The 21,155-nt window shown below is 41.1% G+C and overlaps 1 protein-coding gene across 3 annotated transcripts in view; it reads left to right on the forward strand.

The window, feature by feature from the left end:
* Positions 1 to 1,311: 1,311 nt before the first annotated feature.
* Positions 1,312 to 21,155, forward strand: part of LOC124606830 (ribosome biogenesis protein WDR12 homolog) — a 60,312-nt gene continuing 40,468 nt past the window's right edge. For 2 of the 3 annotated variants that reach the window (XR_006978739.1, XR_006978738.1), the window contains exons 1-6: positions 1,312 to 1,439; positions 1,538 to 1,623; positions 1,701 to 1,914; positions 7,909 to 8,049; positions 8,128 to 8,303; positions 10,190 to 10,269. Coding sequence is in view for 1 of the 3 variants with exons in the window: in XM_047138905.1 (XP_046994861.1) it covers positions 1,390 to 1,439; positions 1,538 to 1,623; positions 1,701 to 1,914; positions 7,909 to 8,049; positions 8,128 to 8,303; positions 10,190 to 10,269 (747 nt within the window). In the remaining 2 variants the exon portion in view is untranslated. The remainder of the gene's footprint in view (positions 1,440 to 1,537; positions 1,624 to 1,700; positions 1,915 to 7,908; positions 8,050 to 8,127; positions 8,304 to 10,189; positions 10,270 to 21,155) is intronic. The other variant, XM_047138905.1, reaches the window with a different exon arrangement.

Here is a 21,155-nt window from a genome sequence, read left to right on the forward strand (position 1 = left end):
CTGCAACAACAATATTGCATCACATCTGTTACTAATACTCAAAAGTGCAGTAACAGATATAAAACAAGGCGAATAGATGTAATATTAAAGTTTCGTTACTACCGCAAAATGTAGACAAACAGGCATATCCCAAAATTACGTGACTAGCACGGTTTGATGTTGGACCATGTTTCAGCCATGTAGTATATGTATCTGTGGCTTTAGGTTAGCCTATTGTGCTTGCTTTCAACATCAAACCAGGCTAGTCAGGTGATTCTGGGATGACACAGCTTGTCTACAGTTTGCAGTAATGGCGAATCTTAAATGTATTCTTCTTGTTTTATGTATGTTTCTGCATGTTTGAGTTTTAGTAACACCAACAGTACAGTACTGTCGTCTATATAGATGAAAAGTATGTGAAAGAAGGACCAGGCACTTTTCGTAGGTATGTATAACAGATATATATTTGTGAATGTCATATTGATATGAGGCACTTATTTTGAAAAATATCGAGATATGGTATTATAAGGTCTTGTATTGTAGATATTGTACCGTATTGTATGGAACTGGGGGCCTAGAAACGACGGAGAGGCTTCATCCTTGCTGTAGCCCTCAGTGATTCACAACCCCACAACAGGCTACAGCAGTCCACTCACCCCACCATCGCCCCACGCCGAACCCAGGGTTATTGTGCGGTTCGCTCTCCCCCTCCCCCCCACCCTCCAGGTATGTCTCACACCAGATGAATCCAACTCCAACAACTCCAATGTTTGCGTGGTAGAATAATTATGGTGTATGCATACGTGTTTTTTTCGTGACATTTCAGCGCCGTCTACAGTGTCATTGTAATGTAATTAATTACAACAGTGATTGAACGATATGAATAAATTCAACAGAAAACGTAACAAAAATATTGTTTACTGTCACTTCTTATCCCGTTACCGAAAAAACGAAAATATAGCGAAACCTGCATTATATACTGTGGCAAAATAGCACAGTACCATTGCTCTTCACATCTGTAAGCCAACATCATTTCCCGGCATCAATTGTTAAGTTCCCTGTACTTCCGAAGCTTATCTCTGTATAGCAGTGAAGTAATAACACTCAAAATATACTAAGCGCTGTAGGGCTAAAATGAGCCGTCCCGAAATCACGTGACTTGATCTGCAGCAGATATTGCGTACAGAATTCTCGTTCTGGACATCTTAATGCTCACGCCATAAATTTTTATCCTCTATGGTTGCACGCTTGCAACCATAGAGTACGTTGCAATCAGAGATCATTGACGGCAACATTAGCTAACAATTTGACTGGGGTATGTTTCTTAGCAAGTGTTTTGAAGTTCGTAGATTATTGAAGTAACTTGCGTTGTGAAACGAAAGTCTTTGGATTGGTTTGTTAGTGGTTTAAATGATGGCTGTGGCGGAGCTGCAAGTGCGGTTGTTTACGAAACAAAGTCAGTAAGTACAGGTGGTTTACAGAAAAAAGCATTTGTGATGTTAATATCAACTAATATTTACCATTGTAAATGCTGCTGACGCAATGACACATTGTGCAGGTATGCAGTTCCAGACACGCCGTTTTCTGTTGCTTCCAATGTAACGTGCGTCGAACTGAACGCATTGGTCAACGAGCTGCTAAGAGGTTTGTAAAATATGCTTAGGATATCCTAGTAATGGCATGAAACAGTAATTAATTTTTCTGTATCTTTCGCGAATTAGAAAACAGGACGTCAGAGTGGCATGATGTAGAGTTCGATTTCTTGCTATCCGGAGAATTCCTTCGTGTTTCACTTCTGGAACATCTTGAAGAAAGAGTTATATCTAGTGAAGGCACAGTTGACATAGAATATGTGGAACGCTTCCCAGCCCCAGAACCGAAGGACTGTCTTCTACACGACGACTGGGTTTCCGCTGTACAAATTAAAAATAAATGGTATGTCATAAACATATAGGTCTAACTTTGTTATGCATAAGCCAGAAATCTCGTCATTCAGATAATAAATTTTAATGTTAATTTCTTTCATTATAAATTATTTGTAATGCCCAGTACATCATATAGGAAGAACCAAAACTCCACAGACAAAATTTCGAAAGTTCTTCAGGGATATTTTCTGAACATTTTGGCAAAAGGATCCCCGGGTGGTTTTTCATAGAGTAATTTCTTACTCATGTTATCCTGAGTCGCACTGGAAATATCTGCACAAAAGTGCATATGTCCATTTTATGCACTGTCTGTCTTGTGCGGAAGGAAAAAAAAAAGTGTTCCGTTCACGCTTGATACTTGCTGTTAACAACAGTAATGTCCACTTTACTCTCAATTTGTATTCTGAGTTCTTTGGTTCCATCTTAAGTTTATTTTCTTGTCATTGTTAGTTGTGCATTAACAGTGTTTAAACTTCCTGTCATCTTAAAACTGCATGCCGGACTTGGGCTCAAATCTAGGATGTTTGCCTTTCACGGGCAAGTGCTCTACTGACTGAACTATCAAACCACAACTTTTACATGTCCTCACTGCTTTACTCATACTAAGTACCTCTTCTCCCACCTTCCAGGAGCACTAGTCTCACAAGTTTTGCAGGAGGATTATGAAATTTGGAAGGTATTAGATGAGGTACTACTGGAGGTAAAGCTTATAAGAAGGGTCATGAGCGTGCTTGGTTAGCCCGCGAAAGGCAAAGATCCCAGGGTCATGTCCAGATTCCATAAAAAGTTTTAATTAGCCAGGAAGTTTCATAGCACCATTTCACTGCAGAAGGAAAAATTTATTCTGGTTGACTGTGTTACTTAATGGTATGAATAGATTTACAGTGAAGAGTTGATGCATGTGCACCATGTGATTAGGTTCACAGAATGCTTTGGAATAGCAGTGTGTGACACAGTGCTGAGCTGTTCGTGCAATGGCTGGAACATCATAGTACTTTCACAAATGAGGCTTGTTTAGTGTTGCAAATTTTGTTGATTGCATATTACAGGTTTTTTCACTGCTGTGAACATATTTCCACTGAAATAAATGTAATTGGGGATAGCAAACCAAGTAACTCCATAATAAGCCATAGGAGACCACAGGTTCTTATACCAAAACATTCTGGAAATATACCTGACTAATCTCTTGAAATTTTGTTGACAGAGTCTGAGATCGTCTTGTGTTTGTCGAAAGAATCCGAATAATATGGATTAAATTTTGATATTTCTAGTAATTTGAAAGGACCTTGTTATTCTAGCAATTGTATAATATTCTGCTGCTCTTAAGTTGGGATGTGAGAACTTACTAAACGGGTCGCCTTTGCTCTAACTTTGTGGCATCTGTGGGGAGAGCCCTCATTCAGCGTAGGTATCATCATGGTAGATATTAGGCATCAGTTACCAGTTGTCCAATCACAAAGAAAGCAGATGTCAACAGGTGTGAAAATTACCAAACTATCGGTTTAAAAGGTCATGGCTGCAAAATACTAACACGAGTTCTGTACAGAAGAATGGAAAACCTGGTAGAAGCTTAACTTGGGGAAGATCAGTTTGGATTCCATAGAAATGTTGGAACACTGGCAATACTGACCCAACAACTTATCTTAGAAGATAGATTAAGGAAAGGTAAACCTACTTTTCTAGCATTTTTAGACTTAGAGAAAGCTTTTGTCAATGTTGACTGGAATACCCTGGAGTGTATGTAGCCATATATGGAAGTGAACATGGATGATAAATAGTTCAGACAAGAAGAGAATAGAAGCTTTCAAAATGTGGTGCTACTGAAGAATGCTGAAAATTAGATGGGTGGATCATGTAACTAATGAGGTGGTACTGAATAGAACTGAGGAGAAGAGGAAATTGTGGCACAACCTTACTAAAAGAAGGGACCGGTTGGTAGGACACGTTCTGAGGCACCAAGGTATCACCAATTTAGTATTGGAGGGAATCGTGGAGGGTAAAAATCGTAGAGGTACACCAAGAGACAAATACACTAAGTAAATTCAGAAGAATGTAGGTTGAAGTAGTTACTTGGAGTGAAGAAGCTGGCACAGGATAGAGTAGCATGGAGAGCTGCATCAGACCAGTCTCAACTGAAGCCAATAACAACAGCTGGTGGCTGCAAGGTTCTGGCAATCTCTTCAGACAGACCACAATTCATTATAGACCCTAGGAACTTTGTTTTGTTGCCACACTATTTGAGGAACACAAAACCATGTGACCAAGTGACTAGCAGACACTTTCTCCCCTCAATTCCTGGTTTGCACCTGAATGGATGGAGAGTCCTTTCTTTCTACTAAGCCACTGTTCTTTGTGGAGAATATTGGCAGTGTATTTGTGAACTCTCTTCCCTTAGTAAATTGCAAAGTCTGTCTTAATTAAGACAGCGAATCCTATCCAGTCCCAGGCATTAATCTCTTATAAACACCTTGGTGGTGTACCTTTTACCATAACCTCCCTGATAGGTACGTCCAGCTGATTTCTTTTTTCTGTTCAACATTGTGCATGTGCAGACATATTTAACAGCAAAATTATGCATATGCATTTGTACAAGTGTAATTTCGTGGAAATGGAGGCTATACGTAAAGCCCATTGCTTTTCAGCTTTGGTTGGAAAACAGTTTAGGTGCATATTGTCCGTTGACCCGACTGAAAGCCCACATACATTTACAACTGATTGCAGACAAAGAAAACTCTTATGGAGTGTCATTTCTAAAGATTATAATAAAAATTTGATATGTAATGCTCTGGGCATCAAGTGTTAGATAAAAATTCTCTGATCATATTACTGTAAGTTTCAGGGAACAGAGAATATGAAGCTAGAATTTTACAAGAATTGTATATGGAAACTGTGGGCGAAGATTCATGCTATGACAACTCAATAGCACAACAGCTGAGGAGCCTGAAATTTGCACAGAAGAAATGATGGGGATGTGTAGCTCCTCAAAGAAAACACTAGAAGTATGAAGGAAGGACACTGATGATGCAAAAGATATGAAACTGGAAAACAACCTCCATTCTCTTTCATGATTAAAAGTTGTATAAACAACTATGTTTATAAAATAAAATACAAGTGATATATTGAAAGTCAATTGGCCTTCACGTAACGACTAAGAACCCCCCTTAAGCATTTCGTAGTTTCAAGATTAATCACTGAAATGCTTTCATTTTGAAATATGAATTAAATAGTTAGAACTGATACCAGCATATAAATTACAGTCAGTAGCTAACGATATGTTATTATCAGTCTTGCTGCTGCAGTTTCCATGGCAGAAAATCTAAAATCTCACTGTGACCCCCTCCTAAAATTTGCAAGCAAAACATTGTCTATATTTCTCATACCTCTGTTATTTAGATACTTCTTTACCTACAATTGCTTTTGCGTTTCCTTTTTCTGTCACCTTTTCATTACAATAAACACAGCACAAGCGAAAAAGAGAATCTGTAGCAGACAGCTTGTGCAACGAGGCAGCATGTAGACACGAGAACACTCGTGCATGTATGCATTCTTTCTGCAAATTTTTGTGTGTGCTATTTCATTCCTTTTATTCCTGTGCATCTGTGATTGCATACATAGAAGGACATACTTTAAGAACCTCAACATGGTCATATTATTTTATTACCATTGGTTGAACTGCTGTTCCCTTTCCAGCTGGAAGGCAATTTTAACTCAGTAAATGTCTTTGCCCTTATTTGGGTTAGTGGGAATCAGGTGCTGGTGAGATTTCTAATGGCACAGATAAGCCCTGGAGGAGCCCTTGTCAGCTCTCTAACCTGCATACCAGACCAACTCAAATACTTTTACCTCCATTAATTACTTCTCAGCTGTAGCATCAGTATTGATTTTAATCCCTCAGTTCTTTAACGTTTTGATAAAATTTCTGGCAGCCATCAATAACTCCATGTGATCACAGGGCTGATGATGTTGCTGTTTGGTCTCTTAAACCCCCCGCTGCCACCTTTTTCAGCCTACCAACTGATGAATGATTTGTTACAGCTTTCCAAGGTAGCCAATCCTGTCCAAGCCTCTTCTTCTCTGCACAACTATTGCAACATGCACCCACTTGAAACCTATCTACTGTTGTCAATTTTTGTCACTTCATAACCAGATTTACTGTTTCTTTATGCTTCTGGGTGTCTTCTATTCTTTGTCATGTTGTGCCGTAATGCTCTCTTTTTTTCCCCGTTTCCACGTAGTACCACTTCATCATTTATTTGATCTATTCCTCTAACCTTCTGTAACATCACATTTCAAAAGCTTCTCTTGCCTGTATTGTGTATTGTCCATTTCACCTTGTTGTAAGGCTACAGTTGGGATAAATACTTCCACACAAGACTTCCTGACAGTTAAATTTATATTAGTTGTTAATAAATCTCTATTTTTAGAAACACATTAATTACTAATATTCCCAGTGTGCATTTTACATACTTTCTGCCTTGTCTGTCATCAGTTATTTTGTTGCCCAAATAACAAAGTTGTTCTATATTTTTTGGTGTGTCATTTCCTGATCGGTCTCCCTCAGCATTGCCTGATTTAATTTGACTACATTCCGTTACCCTTGTTTTATTTTTGTTGATGTTCATTGTATAACCTTTCCTCAAGGCACTAACCATTCTGTTTGCATTCTCATCCAAGTTCTTTGGCACCTCGGACAGAACTACAATGTCATTGGCAATCGTTAAAGATTTAATTTCATCTCCATGAGCTTAAATCCCCCTTCCAAATTTCTCTTTGGTTTTTCTTTAGTGCTAGTACAATCTAAGTATTGAATAATGTGGGAGATGTGCTACAACCAAACCTCACTCCCTTCTCAACTACTGCATCTCTTTCATGTCCTTTGCCTTTTACAACTGCAGCCTGGTTTCTGTAAAAGTTGCAGCTAATGTTGTGCTCCACATATTTTGTTCCTGCTTCCTTCAGAATTCAAAGAGTTTTGCCTTTCTTCTTTCTTCAGTCTTTCCTGTAAGATAGCTCATAGGGTCAGTATTGCCTCCCAGGTTCCTTCAATTCTCCAGAACACCAAATGACCTTTTACGATGTTGGCTTCTACCAGTCTTACCATATTTCTATAAAAATTTGTATCACTTTTCAAGCTTTCAGTACTGCCTTCCTTCAAATTGGGATTATTATAATTCACCTATATCTTGCATAACAGCTAGAATAAGTTTTGTCTTGTGTATCTCTTCAAAGGATCTCAATAATTTTGAGGGAATGTTGTCTATTCCAGATGCCTTGTTTTGGCTTGGGACTTTCCATCTGCCAGATTTGTCATTAACTTGTAATGAGGAAGATAAGATTTCCATAACCAAACCTTGCAGAGTACTACCTTAGCATTTTCTCACTGTGCAAATCACCTGATTAGTGAATTATCCATGCAGTGTGGCGCAGTGGTTGACATGTGACTCACATTTGTTAGGATTGCTGTTCAGACCCCTGTCCACCTATTCAGCTTTAAATTTCCTAAATAATTTAGGAACTATTGCCAATATCTATTTCCCAATCTGAGCTTGTGCTCAGTCCCTGTTGACTTAGTGGCCAACACAGTGTTCAGCTCTGTGTGCCCTTCCTTCCTTGTGTCAATTACTTGAACTATTTGATGTAACTTTTTACAATCTTTTTTGCCCAAAGATAAGTAAACTAATTATTTACTGAGTCACAGAATTCACTGAAAAGTAATTTGTCTTCCATAATGATTTCCTTTATTTGTTGGTAGATTAAAATGCCTTAGATCAGTTGCACAAAATCACACTCACACATACATAAACAGTATTATAGTACTATTGCCAGTCCTAATTAGGTTTATGGTGTTAGTTAATTTAGGGCTCAGTGTTTTATGTATAAGAAAAGCTTGTTTGATTTACGTATAAAAGTTGTTTCAGCTGTTCTTTTCACCATTGAAGCACCTCCACCTCACTGTTTCAATGTTTGGATTGCTCAATCATAAAATGTGTCTGCTTTCTGTTAGGATTCTCTCAGGTTGCTATGACAACACTTTGCACATATGGACAAGCAAAGGAAAACACAAATTAACAATACCTGGGCACACAGGACCAGTAAAAGCTCTCTCATGGATTTCACTTGATGACAATCGAGCATCATTTGTCAGGTTAGTATGACAAGACATCAACACATCTTGTGAAATTCTTTACATTCTGTCAGTGCTGGTACTTGATCATTGTTGTAGTGCATCTCAAGATCAGACTACTATGATATGGGAATGGAATGTCTCAAACAATTCTGTTGAATGTATTCACATTTGTCGCGGACATGAAAGGTCTGTGGAATGCATTGGAGTGAGCCCAAATGCTGTTCTTTTAGCAACTGGAGGTTGGGATGCAATGCTGAAGATTTGGTCAGCTTGTATGTATGAATTTCTATTAACTAACTTAGCTTTGGTTTCATGTTATATGTTTATTATATTTAATGTGAAATATTATACTGTTGTGTTTCTTAATTGTTGATATTTGCTGCCATAGAAGTACTGGAGCATGTGTTTGGGGCTGGAGTGTGTCACACAATTTAGATGGCACCATTATTACAAGCAGAGGTTAATAACTGCAGTAAACCCCCACAAATTCAGATTTGTGGTAATTCAGACTGGTTTCTTATTGTGAAGTGGAATGTTGCCATTCTGTAGAGGACATCTGCACTAAGCTCACTTAGTGAAAAATGTTGAATACATCCCTCCCTTTGCATTCACTTCACCATGACCATTAACGAGCAATGTTTGTATCATTGTTTGCCACATGCACGCAACAAGGATTACTTGCTGAAACCCATATGCCAAATCATATTAAATTATATGTGTACTGTGGTCACCTAAAAGTGTATTAGTGAAGTACAGTACAGTAAAATACAATGCGCAAAGTGAGCATTAGGAGACAAAATACAAGTCTGTAAGTTTGGAAGATAAAGGCAGACTTTTTGGTAACATTCAAGTTGGCACTTCTGCCCAGAATAGTTGACAAAATTTGGCATTGCTAAGATACGCAAATACGTGTTTTCTTCAAAGTGACTCACACTTCTTCTCTCTTTACAGGAACACATTAAAAGATTTTTAGGTTGAGAGAAAGTAGTTTGAATAGTGACAACTTGTGATTCGATGTAGAGACGTAGTAATAGTCTTATTGCAAGTATAATAACTATTTAGGTATGGAGAGATAATGAAAAGCTCCAGTATGGAGAGATAATGAAAAGCTCCAGTTAGTAAAATTTAGCAATTTAGTAACTAATACAGGGGAAGCAAGCACTTTCAGTAAGGAAAAGTGAGTGTACTGCATATGATAGACGTTCTTAATATTTCTTGAAAAGTTAAAGGATATAAGGAAGTGATTATATACAAAGGGTCAAGTATTTTTCTCTATTATTAATACTAATATCTATTTTCAACTACTGAGTCAAAGCAGTAAGCAGTTTCTTATTGTCATGGAATGATGTATTTATTTACGTTATATTCAGGAGCTAATGAAAATAGTAGTATGGTAACACAGCATCCATCAGTGTTCTTGGTGAAAATTTGTGCAAAAATAGGTGTGAGATGTGCTAAATGATAAGTCAAAGTGTGCTGGAGCAGTGTAGTTTCAGACCTGTTACAATGTCATAAAGTAGTAGAGATTGAGCTGTGGTGAGGTATGTTTTACCATAACCACATTTCCTTTCTTGTTTTTGAGAGAGGTTTAACTGGGAAATTAACATGCTGTGATAAAAATCTGAGTTTCAGATAGGCTTACATAATCCAGAAGGCAGTGCTGCTTGATGTAGTCATTTTTTTAACAAACCTTTCCGTGAAGTATTTTTTGCTGTTTTACTGTAATCTTCTGACGTTTCCTTCAAGCTGGGTTGTTTAATTGCTCATTATGTAAAAGTAGGCCCATTTAAGTTGTCATATACTGATGCAGCAACTAAATTATTGTGTCTTGTGTATTATTAGTGAGATGTGAATTTCTAATAGTGTTCTGATAATAAAATTAGGGTTTTGGTACAAACGGGAAGTAGGTGGTGAGGGGGTCATCCAGCAGTGCTGAGTTCCACATTTTATGGTGCATACTTTCAATATTTTTATTCCCTCTGAAAATTAAAATGTCCTTACTAGAAACACTATTGCAATAAATAGAATAAATAAATGTGGTTTACTGTGCTCCAACATTACTGTGATCAATATTTTTCATTTTGTAAGCATTGAATGATTTTAAGTATCATTACTAAGAACATTTGTTTTAGTGTGTTTGTAATATTTCTGTTTGAAGCACTGGAGGAGCAAACACATACAGATGGTGTTTCATCCACTAAGAGGTTTAAAGGAGAACATGGAAAATCACAAATTAGGGTATGTGTATTCAGCTATAATAGTGAAGCAATAAAACAATCTCTCTCTCTCTCTCTCTCTCTCTCTCTCTCTCTCTCTCTCTCTCTCTCACACACACACACACACACACACACACACACACACACACACACACACACACTCCTCCCCTCCCTCCCACTTTTCCTACCCCTCTCCTGCATGTTCATCTCCACTTTCTCTCCCACCCCTCCCTGTTCCTGTATCTCTATTCACTCTATCCTCTGTATTCCGTTCGTCTTGTTGTGAGACTTTGGAGTCACCCGTTTAAAAAGATCTGCCTATTTCCTGCCATCCCCTTCTTGCATCCTTCCCTATCCTCTCCCCACCTCCATCAGTTTGTGCAACTGCTTTCAATAATAGAGTATCAATAACCAGTCTCACTGTAGGCCAAGGAGTGTGCATCCAGCTGGCTGTGTGGTGTGTCTGCTGTGTCAGTTAATGTACTTGTGCTAAGAAAAGAGCAACAGCTTGAAAGCCAGTGTGAATACTGATTCTTGTTACATGTCTCTGTGCTCCATGCTTTGGTTCACTGTAGGTCAGTGGTTGCATTTCCTTTATCTTATGTGTAAGTCAGTTATTGATATGTTTTCAGAAAAGAGAAACCATCATTTCTGTATAAGATGAAGTGAGAATATGGATTATTCGAGAGGAATTTGACCTCCCGCTTTCCTTCTTTTCATTTCCTTCCTTATACCTTTATGAACTACCCTAACAATGGTTAAGACACTTCTCCCATGTGTTCACAAGCAGTTGAGTTAGCTATTGTGTTTGAGACTGAGCAGGAGCTGTCTTGTCACCATGGCAAATGAAGTAATTTGATGTTTATGTCATTCGAATTGTGTCACACATTATTCTGGCCATTGGCGTGACATTTCAGCACAGGGAGGAAAAGACAGTGCACGTGACAGTGATTGGAATGTAGATGCCAGAAACAACTACGAAGTAATTTTTATATGATAAGTGATTATCTGCTTTATTGAAACCTCTTGGCAGATTAAAACTGTGTGTCAGATGAGGAGTCAAACCCAGAATCTTGCCTGTGATGGACAGTGCTTACTGAGTTATCCATGTATGACTCGTGATCCATTAGACAGCTTCAATTTTGTCAGTACATCTTTCGTAATTTCAAAATTTTACTCCCTATGCATAGTTTATTTTCCCAACCAAACATAGAATGTCACTAAATGAGATTTACAGCCATCTAATTTTTAAAAAAATCAGATATGGGGAAATGGCATATTAATCAAATCAAACTGCAGAGGTTAGCACACTGAACTTGCATTCGGTTCAGGAGGACGGCAGTTCAAACCCATGTCCAGCAATCCCGATTTAGATTTTCCATGATTTCTGTAAATTGCCTAAGGCAAATGCCGGAATGATTCCTTCAAAAGGGCACGGCTGCTTTCCTTCTCTATCCTTCCCTAATCCGAGCTTGTGCTCCATCTCTAATGATCTTGTTGTCAACGCGACGATGAACAATAATCCCCTCCACCTCTAATCAAATAGAAGTAAATCTCTCTTGAATGTGTAACTACAATGCTTAAAACAACTGAAGGACAAGAATTTGATTGAGTGTACCACATATGTAGTCTGTGATTAAGATATATTCTTTTGCTCTTAGTTTTCCCATGTGTTTTAATGATGAGAATAATCCTCTCAATACATTTGAAAGTCTTGGCTTAGTGCCATTATTCAAACATATCATGCTATGCCTAAGAGTGAAATGGATGAGCAGTGACTCACCTTCCCATCTAGTGAGTGTAAGTAACAAGTGAGTTTCCGAACTCTTTGTGCACATTTCACCAGTCAACATGAGGCATCTTACTGATGCAGAACATGTTTGGGCAATGGCATTACTAGAGGAAGGTTTAGACTATTTGTGCAGTGCCTACAGTGCTTAATGTGGCTTTATCTTCTGTTGTGAGGGTTTGGAAACAATTTTGCGAAACTGACACATACTAAAGAAAACAAGGGTGAGAGAGGAAACGGAAAACTTTGACAAGAGATGACCAATATGTGGTTAACTTTTCTTTCCACTGGTGCATTGTGGTTGCCTGTGACCTACAAAATTATCTAAGTGCAGCAGGTAGCTGCAGTGTCAGTGACCAAACAATATACAACAGACTCCAATAGGCCATTTTTAGACTAAGACCACCTCACCGTATATGTTGATTAACTGGTCAGCACATGAGAGATAGACTTAAATTTGCTGTGTCCCTGGTGCACTGTATTGTTTACAGAGGAGTCCTGCTTTCATCTAACACAATATGGTGGACGTATATGTAATATCATCATAGTAGCTAATGTTATACTGAAGGAGCAGTCCAGGAAATGGACAGATTTTGCTGCCGCACCGTTGTGGGACTCAGAAACCTTTCTCCTCAAGGGCAAAGGATTCCTTATTTTGTTCCAGAACAGACAGGGAGACTTTCACTGCTGCCAAACCACTCGTCTTTGCAGAATATGTTGAAGATAAGTTTGGTGAAGTTGACTTACTCACTAACATGCGAACTGGCTCCCTACTGATCAAAACCTCTTCTGTCAGTCAATCAGCTTCTGTTTGTGCTTGCAAGCATTTAGGAGGCATCCTGATGAGCATCACTCTTTACCAGTCCTTAATTATGACCCAGGGCATTATCTTTCATAGGGACTCCTTCAATCTGATGAGGAACTCAGGACTAATCTAGCATAGCACGGGGATCATATCGTCCTGAGGTCCTAAAAGCAATTGATTTTGGAGCTTCAATCCTGCCATTTCAAGGAGATACCCTTCTGGAAAAAGTCAGTAATCCTATATCCCACTTTCCTTGCACTGTTCCCAGTGTCTCCGTTTTGGTCATATGTCTTTATTATGCGAGGCAGACCCTATTTGCGATGACTACAGCCACCCTCTCCATGTGGGGTCTCCTTACAGCTCACCGCCCAAGTGTGTGGACTGTTTGTTTGATGTATAAAAAGGAAAGGAAGATTAAAGAATTCAAAACACAACTGTCTACCCTACCTGACAAATTCAACAGTCTCCAACTGATAGCTTTTAACATCTACCATAGCTTCTGTTGAGTGCTTTCCTCCTCCTCCTCGTTCCTCCTTACCTCTGTCCTGTCCTCCATCCCTTTCCTCCTCCCTGGTGGTTCCCATTCTGTCCCCTCATGGAACCGCTTCTTCTTCTTGGCCAAAGAAGAAACCTTCTCTAACACCCACCGGAGGTAGGCTGAGATTCTCTCTAGGAACTTCCCTCCCTGGCATCTCCAGTACAAGAAGCCTGTTACTTAGAGTTGAATGTGTGACCCACACACTTTGAGCCTCAAGGCCGCTCATTCTCTTTTGTAGCCTGATACAGCTGCGACTTGTTCTCTTCCTGACCACATCTCCTTCTCGCCCTCCGAAAGAGAAGAGGAGGGTATGTAAAATAGGAAGAGGTGTGTCCCCCCCCCCCCCCCATCATCCCAGAACTGTCCCCACTCCCACTCAATCTGGTTCCAATCATATATTCATAGATGCCACCCCATTCTTACTGGCCACATACTTGACTCAGCACTATGACCGCTTCAGGCCCGTTCGATGTTCATCCAGCCTATTGTACTACTCTCCTCCAGTAGAATTGTACTGATTTTCGCCTTCTGGAAGTGCAACCTCTTCTTTCTACTTTGTAGCGTGTATTGTATTGCAGGAATCTCATTTTGTTGGTTCTCATTCGTCGATACTTTGTGGTGTGTGTCCAAACCTTCTGGTGGATTTGGGTAAGCCTTTTGTGAGCATTCGGTGGTGTCCGCTCATCGGTCCACATGGACGCTGATAGTTCCTGGGTTCCTCTTCATACTGCACTGGAAGTGGTGGCCGTTTAGAACCATTTAGACTCTGCGATAACAATATGCAGTCTTTATCTCCCCCCAGACCAGCCTCCTATGCTTGCTGCTCTTCTTGCCCCCTCTCTCCTCAGCGCCTCCCTCCCACCTTCTCTTTCAGGGTTTTAATTTCCATAACCCTCATGGGGTGATATTGCTGCAACCGACTGGGGCAGGATTGTTGACGACTTGCTGGAAGGGCTCAACCTCTGCCTCCTCAATGCTGAAGCCCCCACACACTTTAGTGGGGCACACATCACATTCTCGGCCATTGCTTTTTCCCTCTGTAGCCTTGGATTCCTCATCTCTCTTCAGTGGGGAGTTCATGGCAATTTGTGTGACAGCACTCATTTTCTAATCGTCTTATCTTTTCTCTGACATCACTTGCCTGGACACCCTCTCAGATGAGCCTTTACTAATGTAGATTTGGATGCCTTTTCCTTGGTTGCCATTCTAACCACTCTACCACATGATGGTATTGATGAGTCTGTATGGAGTTTGACTGACACGACCCTTTCAGCAGCTGCTTCGGTGAGTGCTTCTTCCTCAGGTTCTCCCCAACCGAAGACTGTCCCTGGTGGACCCCACAACTGCTGTGGTTATTAAAGACCCCCTCCCTCCCTCCCCCCCCCCCCCCCCCTCCAAATTGTGCCTTCCAACTCTACAAATGGCATCCATCTCTCGACCACTTCTTGGCCTTTAAACAGCTTCATGTCCGGGCTGTTATTGTATTAAATTTGAAAAACGGATTTTTTTATTCACGGTTGTGGGCAAAGATGAGGCACATTTTTGGCCGCTGTCCTCTTACATGGGTCCTGAAAATTTTCCTGAATGGTGTTACCCTCACCAGTCTGGACTCTGTTGCTGAGCAATTTGGTTGCCATTTCACACATGCCTCAGTGTCAATCCACTATTTGCCCGCATTCCATTTTCTCACTGTCTGAAATGTCTCCATTTATCTTTTGTTTCCCGCCACCTGGAGCTTTATGATGGCCCATTTAGTAAGTGGGAATTTGCCAGTGCCCTCGCTCTCTGCACCAACATGACTCCTGTACAGGACCAGCTGCACAACCAAATGCTTCAACACTCACTGGTGACTAACCAGTGTCACATACTTGTCCTTTTTAATGAAAGTGTCATTACTCCAGTTGCGAAATTGGCTAAACCATCACTTCAGCTTGACATTATCATTTGATAAATTTAACCGATGTCCTCTGCAAGTTACTTGAATGTATGGTGTGTCAAAGGCTGTATTGGATCCATGAAGCTCTGGACATTTTGACTTTCACCTAGGGTGGTTTTCGCCAAGGCCTCTTTATTGTAGATAATTTAGCCCACCTGGAGTGTATTATCCGAATGACTTTTGCCCTGAGTCGACACCTCGTTGCAGTCTTATTTGATCTGCATAAAGTATATACCACATAGTCTTACACGAGTGGGGCCTGGATGACCTGCTCCCAATTTTTATCCAGAACTTTCTTTCAGGTTGCACTTTTGAGGTACAGGTTGGCACCCCCACTAGCACATTTTCTCTTCAGGAGAAGTGTGTTCTGTAGGGTTCTGTTTTGAGTGTTCCTTTCTTTTTAGTGGCTATCAATTGTCTTGTGGTGACTGCAGAGCCTACAGCTTCTGCCTCTTTGTATGCTGATGATTTTAGCATTCATTTTTATTTGTCCATGATGGACATCGCTGGACACACTACAGAGAGCGATACACTGAGTGCAGTCTTGGGCTTCCACTCATGGCTTCCATTGTTTAGCTGCCAATGCCTATATTATGCATATCTCTCATCACTGTGCAGTCTATTCCCATCCAAATCTATTCATTGATGGCCAGTACTTCAACATTGTGGACTCTGGTCGTTTTTTGCAATGGGTCTTTGATGCTAGCTCAGTTGATGTGGCTACCCCACCTTAGTCAACTAAAATGGACATGTTGGTGCACCTCAATACTCTTTGATGCCTCAACAATGCAATCTGTGGTGCGGACCGCTCTACTCTGATACGGCTGTACGCAGCATTTATGTAATTCCATCTAGATTACGGGAGTCTTGCATAAAGCTGGGCATCATGTTCAATGGTGCAGATGCTGGACCCAATACATGCCCTCTTTCTCCCTCATCCTCGAAGGGTCAGGGTGCACAGAAAGGCTTACGACGTTTGGGTCAAGAGCTGTCCTGAGTGCCATCAGATGTCATTCTTTCCAGTCTGACTTATGAGGAGGATATTGTGGAGTTAGACACCTCATATCCAGGCAGCCCCTCCACTCCCTGTTGCTCTTAAAGTGCTTCACCTCCCCGGTTCAAAGGTAGGGGTAAATTAAAACTGCACCAATGGCATGGCTTCCATACTACAGTGGAACATGAATGGGTTCAGGACTCATGTGGAGGCAAATGATACTACTTGGAGACACTGTAGTCTCGCACAACTGCATCAATGGGACTTTCGTGGCCACTTCCCCATCTTCATACAGTCTTTCCTGTCTAAGTAGTTTTTTAGGATGGGAGTTGGTGACACGCTGTATGATCAGTTTGAGCGGGAGAATGGTGTTCCTCAGGGCAGTGTTTCAAGTGTTACCCTTTTTGCCAAAGCCATCAACAGTATCACAGCTGTGGTAAGTAGTCATGTACAGTGTTCCTTATTTGTAGATGATTTTGCAGTTTTCTGTTCCCCTTCAGTGTTGCAACGGCGAGCTGTTAGTTGCGACTTACATGGCGGGGGTTAGAGGAGTGGGCTGCAAAGATGGGTTGTCAGTTTTAACCCTGAAGGCACTGAACATTATCAAGTGCATTAGCCACAGGTCTTGGGGAGTGGACAGGGCACATCTCCTTCAGTTTTATTGGTCTTTCGTGTGTTCACGGCTGGACTACAGTTGCACGGTGTATGGGTCAGCAAGGCCCTCTTACATGTGGCTCATTGTCGCGGTCCATCATGGGAGGATTTGGCTAGCCACATGTGCTTATCGGACCAGTCCCATACCTAGCATCTGTGCTGAGGTGGGGGAACCGCCACTTACCATCTGGCGCCAGTTTCTCATGGCGTGTCAGGCATGTAAGTTCCTTGCAGCTCCAACGTCAACTGCTCATCCACCTCTGGGATGCCTTTCTTCCAACCATACACGAGCCATGATGCCATTTGGGATCCGCGTGCAGCGTGTGCTGGAGTCACTCGGTGTGGAGACAGTACAAACCCAAATCCAGAGTTTTAACTGCCAGCTGCCCTGGTTACTGGAGAGGCCCAGTGTGATTTTAGATTTGGTGTGGTGTAGGAGAGATAGCACTCTTGCTTTCATTTGTAATGCAATGTTCTCTGATATTTTATCTGAGTACCACGACCATGTAACTGTTTTAGCAGATAGGTCTAGGCAGGGGAACGCTATTGGTTGTTCTGTCATTTTGCCAGATCGTGTCCTCCAGGTCAGACTGCCTCCAGAATTAACCATCTTTGATGCAGAATTATATGCAATCTTGCGAGCACTGGAGAAGAGGAGACATTTTCACTGTGTTAGATTTCTCATCTGCTTCGATTCTCCGAGCGCCGTTTACTCTTTCCAATGTTCGTAGCCAGCAGATAGAATAATCCAGAGAGTAATCCAGAATGTCCTCCTACAACTACAACTGGAGTAGTAGGTGTCTTTCTGCTGGGTACCTGAGCACATTGGAATTGCAGGGAATGAAAGGGTGGATCAAGCAGCCAAGGAGGCATTTCATGATCCTCTGGTATTTCAGTATGCTATCCCACTGCATGTTATCACCTCATTGTTGAGGTACAAAGTCATGTGTCAATGGGAAGATGAGTGGCTGGCAGTGACCGATAACAAGCTCCATGCCATTAAGCCCATAACTCTGCCATGGAGTCCTTCCTTCCAGCCATGTCGGCGGTACGAGGTCCTTCTTTACTCGTCTTCTCATAGGCCACAGCCCCATGACACATGGATTCTTACTCTGATGAGAGGACCCTTCAATGTGTGGTGCTTGTGGTGTGCAGTTCACGGTGCGCCCCATTTTATTGGACTGCATTTTATTTGCCAGCCAGCAGACTGTGGTGGATTTGCCAGTGGATCTGCCGTCTATTTTATGTAATGATCAAACTGATGTGGTTAGGGTCTTCGTTTTGTGAATTGTCCAGCATTTTTAAGAAGATTTTAAGGAGATGTTCTTAATGTGTCAAAGGGTGGCTAGCTCACCCTAGTTTTTTGTAAGTGGTCCGCCAGTCACATTTCCCTGTGCTTTTCTTTTAGTTCTTCTGTGGTTTGTTATCTCTGTGTTTTAATTTCTTGATTAGCTCTCTTCCCTTCTAATTGATTTTAGTGCATGTGAGAGTGCTTGTGATACAGAGTGACTGTGTGGTCATTTCAAGTGCATGCTGTACAACACTTTTATCTTCACATTCGTTTGTTTTTATAAGTAAAAGGGCACTGATGACCATGCTGTTGGGCACCCATCATCTCCACACACACACACACACACACACACACACACACACACACACACACACACACACACGACTTGGTGTTCTTCCTCTGTTTGTGTGTGCTGCTCTCACATGTCCTTGTTGCTAGTCTTTTATGGTTATTGTTGGGTTAGGTGCTTCTTGTAATTGGGGAGGGGGCGGGGGGTTTATGTCAGCCATCACACTTTCTGCCTTTGGAGGCCTCCAGGTGCTGTCTGAATGGGGCACCTCGCTTGCCTTTCTTCCTTTCCCCTTTTTCTATTTCCTTATTCCTTTCTCTAGGTTTTGTTGATCTTCGTTAGAGCTTGGGATTTTCTTTCCTTGGGTTTAGTACACTAGGCCATCCTTTGGTGTGTAGTTTCATTTGCTTGCCTGTTCCAGGTAGGAGGGACTGGTGACCTCGTAATTTGGTCCCTTGAATCATTAAAGCAAACAACCAGCCAAATATAACACCAAACATGTGTGATGGGAAGATGTATACTTTTCTGTTAAATAAAGATTTCATTTTCCAAAACAAAAGTTTGTTTCACTCCAATAATTTCCTGAAAAAAAAATGTGTGTTTAAAATGTTGTCCCTCTTTTTTTGCGGTGTATTTACTGTAAACTTTAATCAAAATTTAACTTGCGGTGTTATTCAGTTTCCAGCCTAATCAATGACGCCATTTGACTTTTGTCAAATCAAGTGAAACATCTGGAAACATGCCACAATCAGTCAGGTGTAAAGTATCTCGGAGATCATATTTCAATCTTTAATTTGTTGCACCTCTAAATACAACAGCAAACACAGTTGGCATTACATTCATATCGGCTTCTAATGTTTCAAGGAATTAAAAGTATCATGTCCTGTAATTGCTTGATGTTATGGAACTTATGCAAGATTACACGTAGAATGGGCTGGCCGGTGTGGCCGTGCGGTTCTAGGCACTTCAGTCTGGAACCGCGTGACCTGTGCGGTCGCAGGTTCGAATCCTGCCTCGGGCATGGATGTGTGTGATGTCCTTAGGTTAGTTTGGTTTAAGTAGTTCTAAGTTCTAGGGGACTGATGACCACATATGTTAAGTCCCATAGTGCTCAGAGCCATTTTTTACACTTTAAATAGTCTGTATTTGATCCAGATTAATGCTGATTCGAATTCACACCAAAGTTATTGTGCACCCTTATGTTTGCTTTGCCAACTCTTTCATTCATGGGCAAAGGAAAGTCAAATAAGAAAACAATGAGTAATTTGCATCCTTTAGGCCAGTGATGCCCACCCTTTTTACCCCTGACTGAAATCAGATACCAGCTTATAAACACTCCACCACCCTGCTCTACCATCACCAACATTAGTTCCTAATTAAACTTTAATATGAAAAGAAATGTTTTTAAAACTTTTTTAACTTTCAAAAGATAAATGTTTGATTGGGTTGGTGTTTAATTAAACCAAGAACTAATTATTCAATGGCACAATTGCTTACTCTATATTTCTAACAACCTTTTTTTATATTTGATTTGTTGTCAGTCAAGGCACATCATAAGTTGTGTTCAAAGTCCGTTTAGTTCCTTATTTTCGTTTTCATCGTTATCGTAGTCGATAACCTATATTCACATCTGTAAATCTGGGATGCCACATTTCTTTCCAATGTGCTGTGTTATAGTAGAGTGTGTGTTTTAGAAAAGCAGTTCCTGGTGGATTGTGAATGCTACCTAAAATTCCTTCTGAGAAAAGAAAACTATTGATAGTGATGGTAGACACTTGCTACAAAATGTACTTCATCTGCACCACTTCTGTCCTCAGTGATAATTGTTTCACACACACACACACACACACACACACACACACACACACACACACACACACACACCAAGCACCTCCCCCCCCCCCCCCCCCCCCTTAAAATCGACAAATTTAAAATGCATGCACTACACTAACTCTTTATAAAATCACTTGATTGCTGGATTCCTTACTCCTGAATGGGCCAAAATTCCGAATGGATGGGTAAGAACTCTTCCCAGGCCGCTGGACCAAAGTAAGCCAAATTTGACACAAAAACTCCATGCCCTGAGACGATCAACATAAAGACTGTTTCAATGAAATAGCTCTTGCTGTGTAGGCTACCCTGCATGACAGGTGAATAGTGTGGGAACAGTATTCACCTGCTTTGCAGAGCAACCTACACATCAGGGGCAAGAAACTGTTTTCAATTCCACGGCAGGTATGTTGACCAGTGTGTTGTATTGAAGTAGTATTGGGCTGCTTTGCATGGCAGCCTACACGCTGTCGGATAGTGTTTCCAAGCCCTTGGCATGCAAGCTGTACTTAACAAGAGGCGTGTTCTGAGAGTGATGGCAGCCTACTTTACCAACCTCTCTTGCTGGGGCTACACTTGTGGAAGGGCATGCCTTGGGGGCAGGTTGAGAGGGGGGAGGAGGGTTTGGTTAGGGGGAGAGGACTGGGAGGGTAGGGGTAGTGAGGGAGAGGGCAGGATGATATGTAAAAATGAAGAGGGAGGGGGAGGAGGTGATGGAAAGAGAGGGGGGGGTTGAGGATTAGATGAGTAAATTAAGAGGAAGACAAGATGGACAGAAAGAG

The sequence above is a fragment of the Schistocerca americana genome, chromosome 3 (assembly GCF_021461395.2).
Source record: "Schistocerca americana isolate TAMUIC-IGC-003095 chromosome 3, iqSchAmer2.1, whole genome shotgun sequence".
Classification (NCBI taxonomy): Eukaryota; Metazoa; Arthropoda; class Insecta; order Orthoptera; family Acrididae; genus Schistocerca; species Schistocerca americana.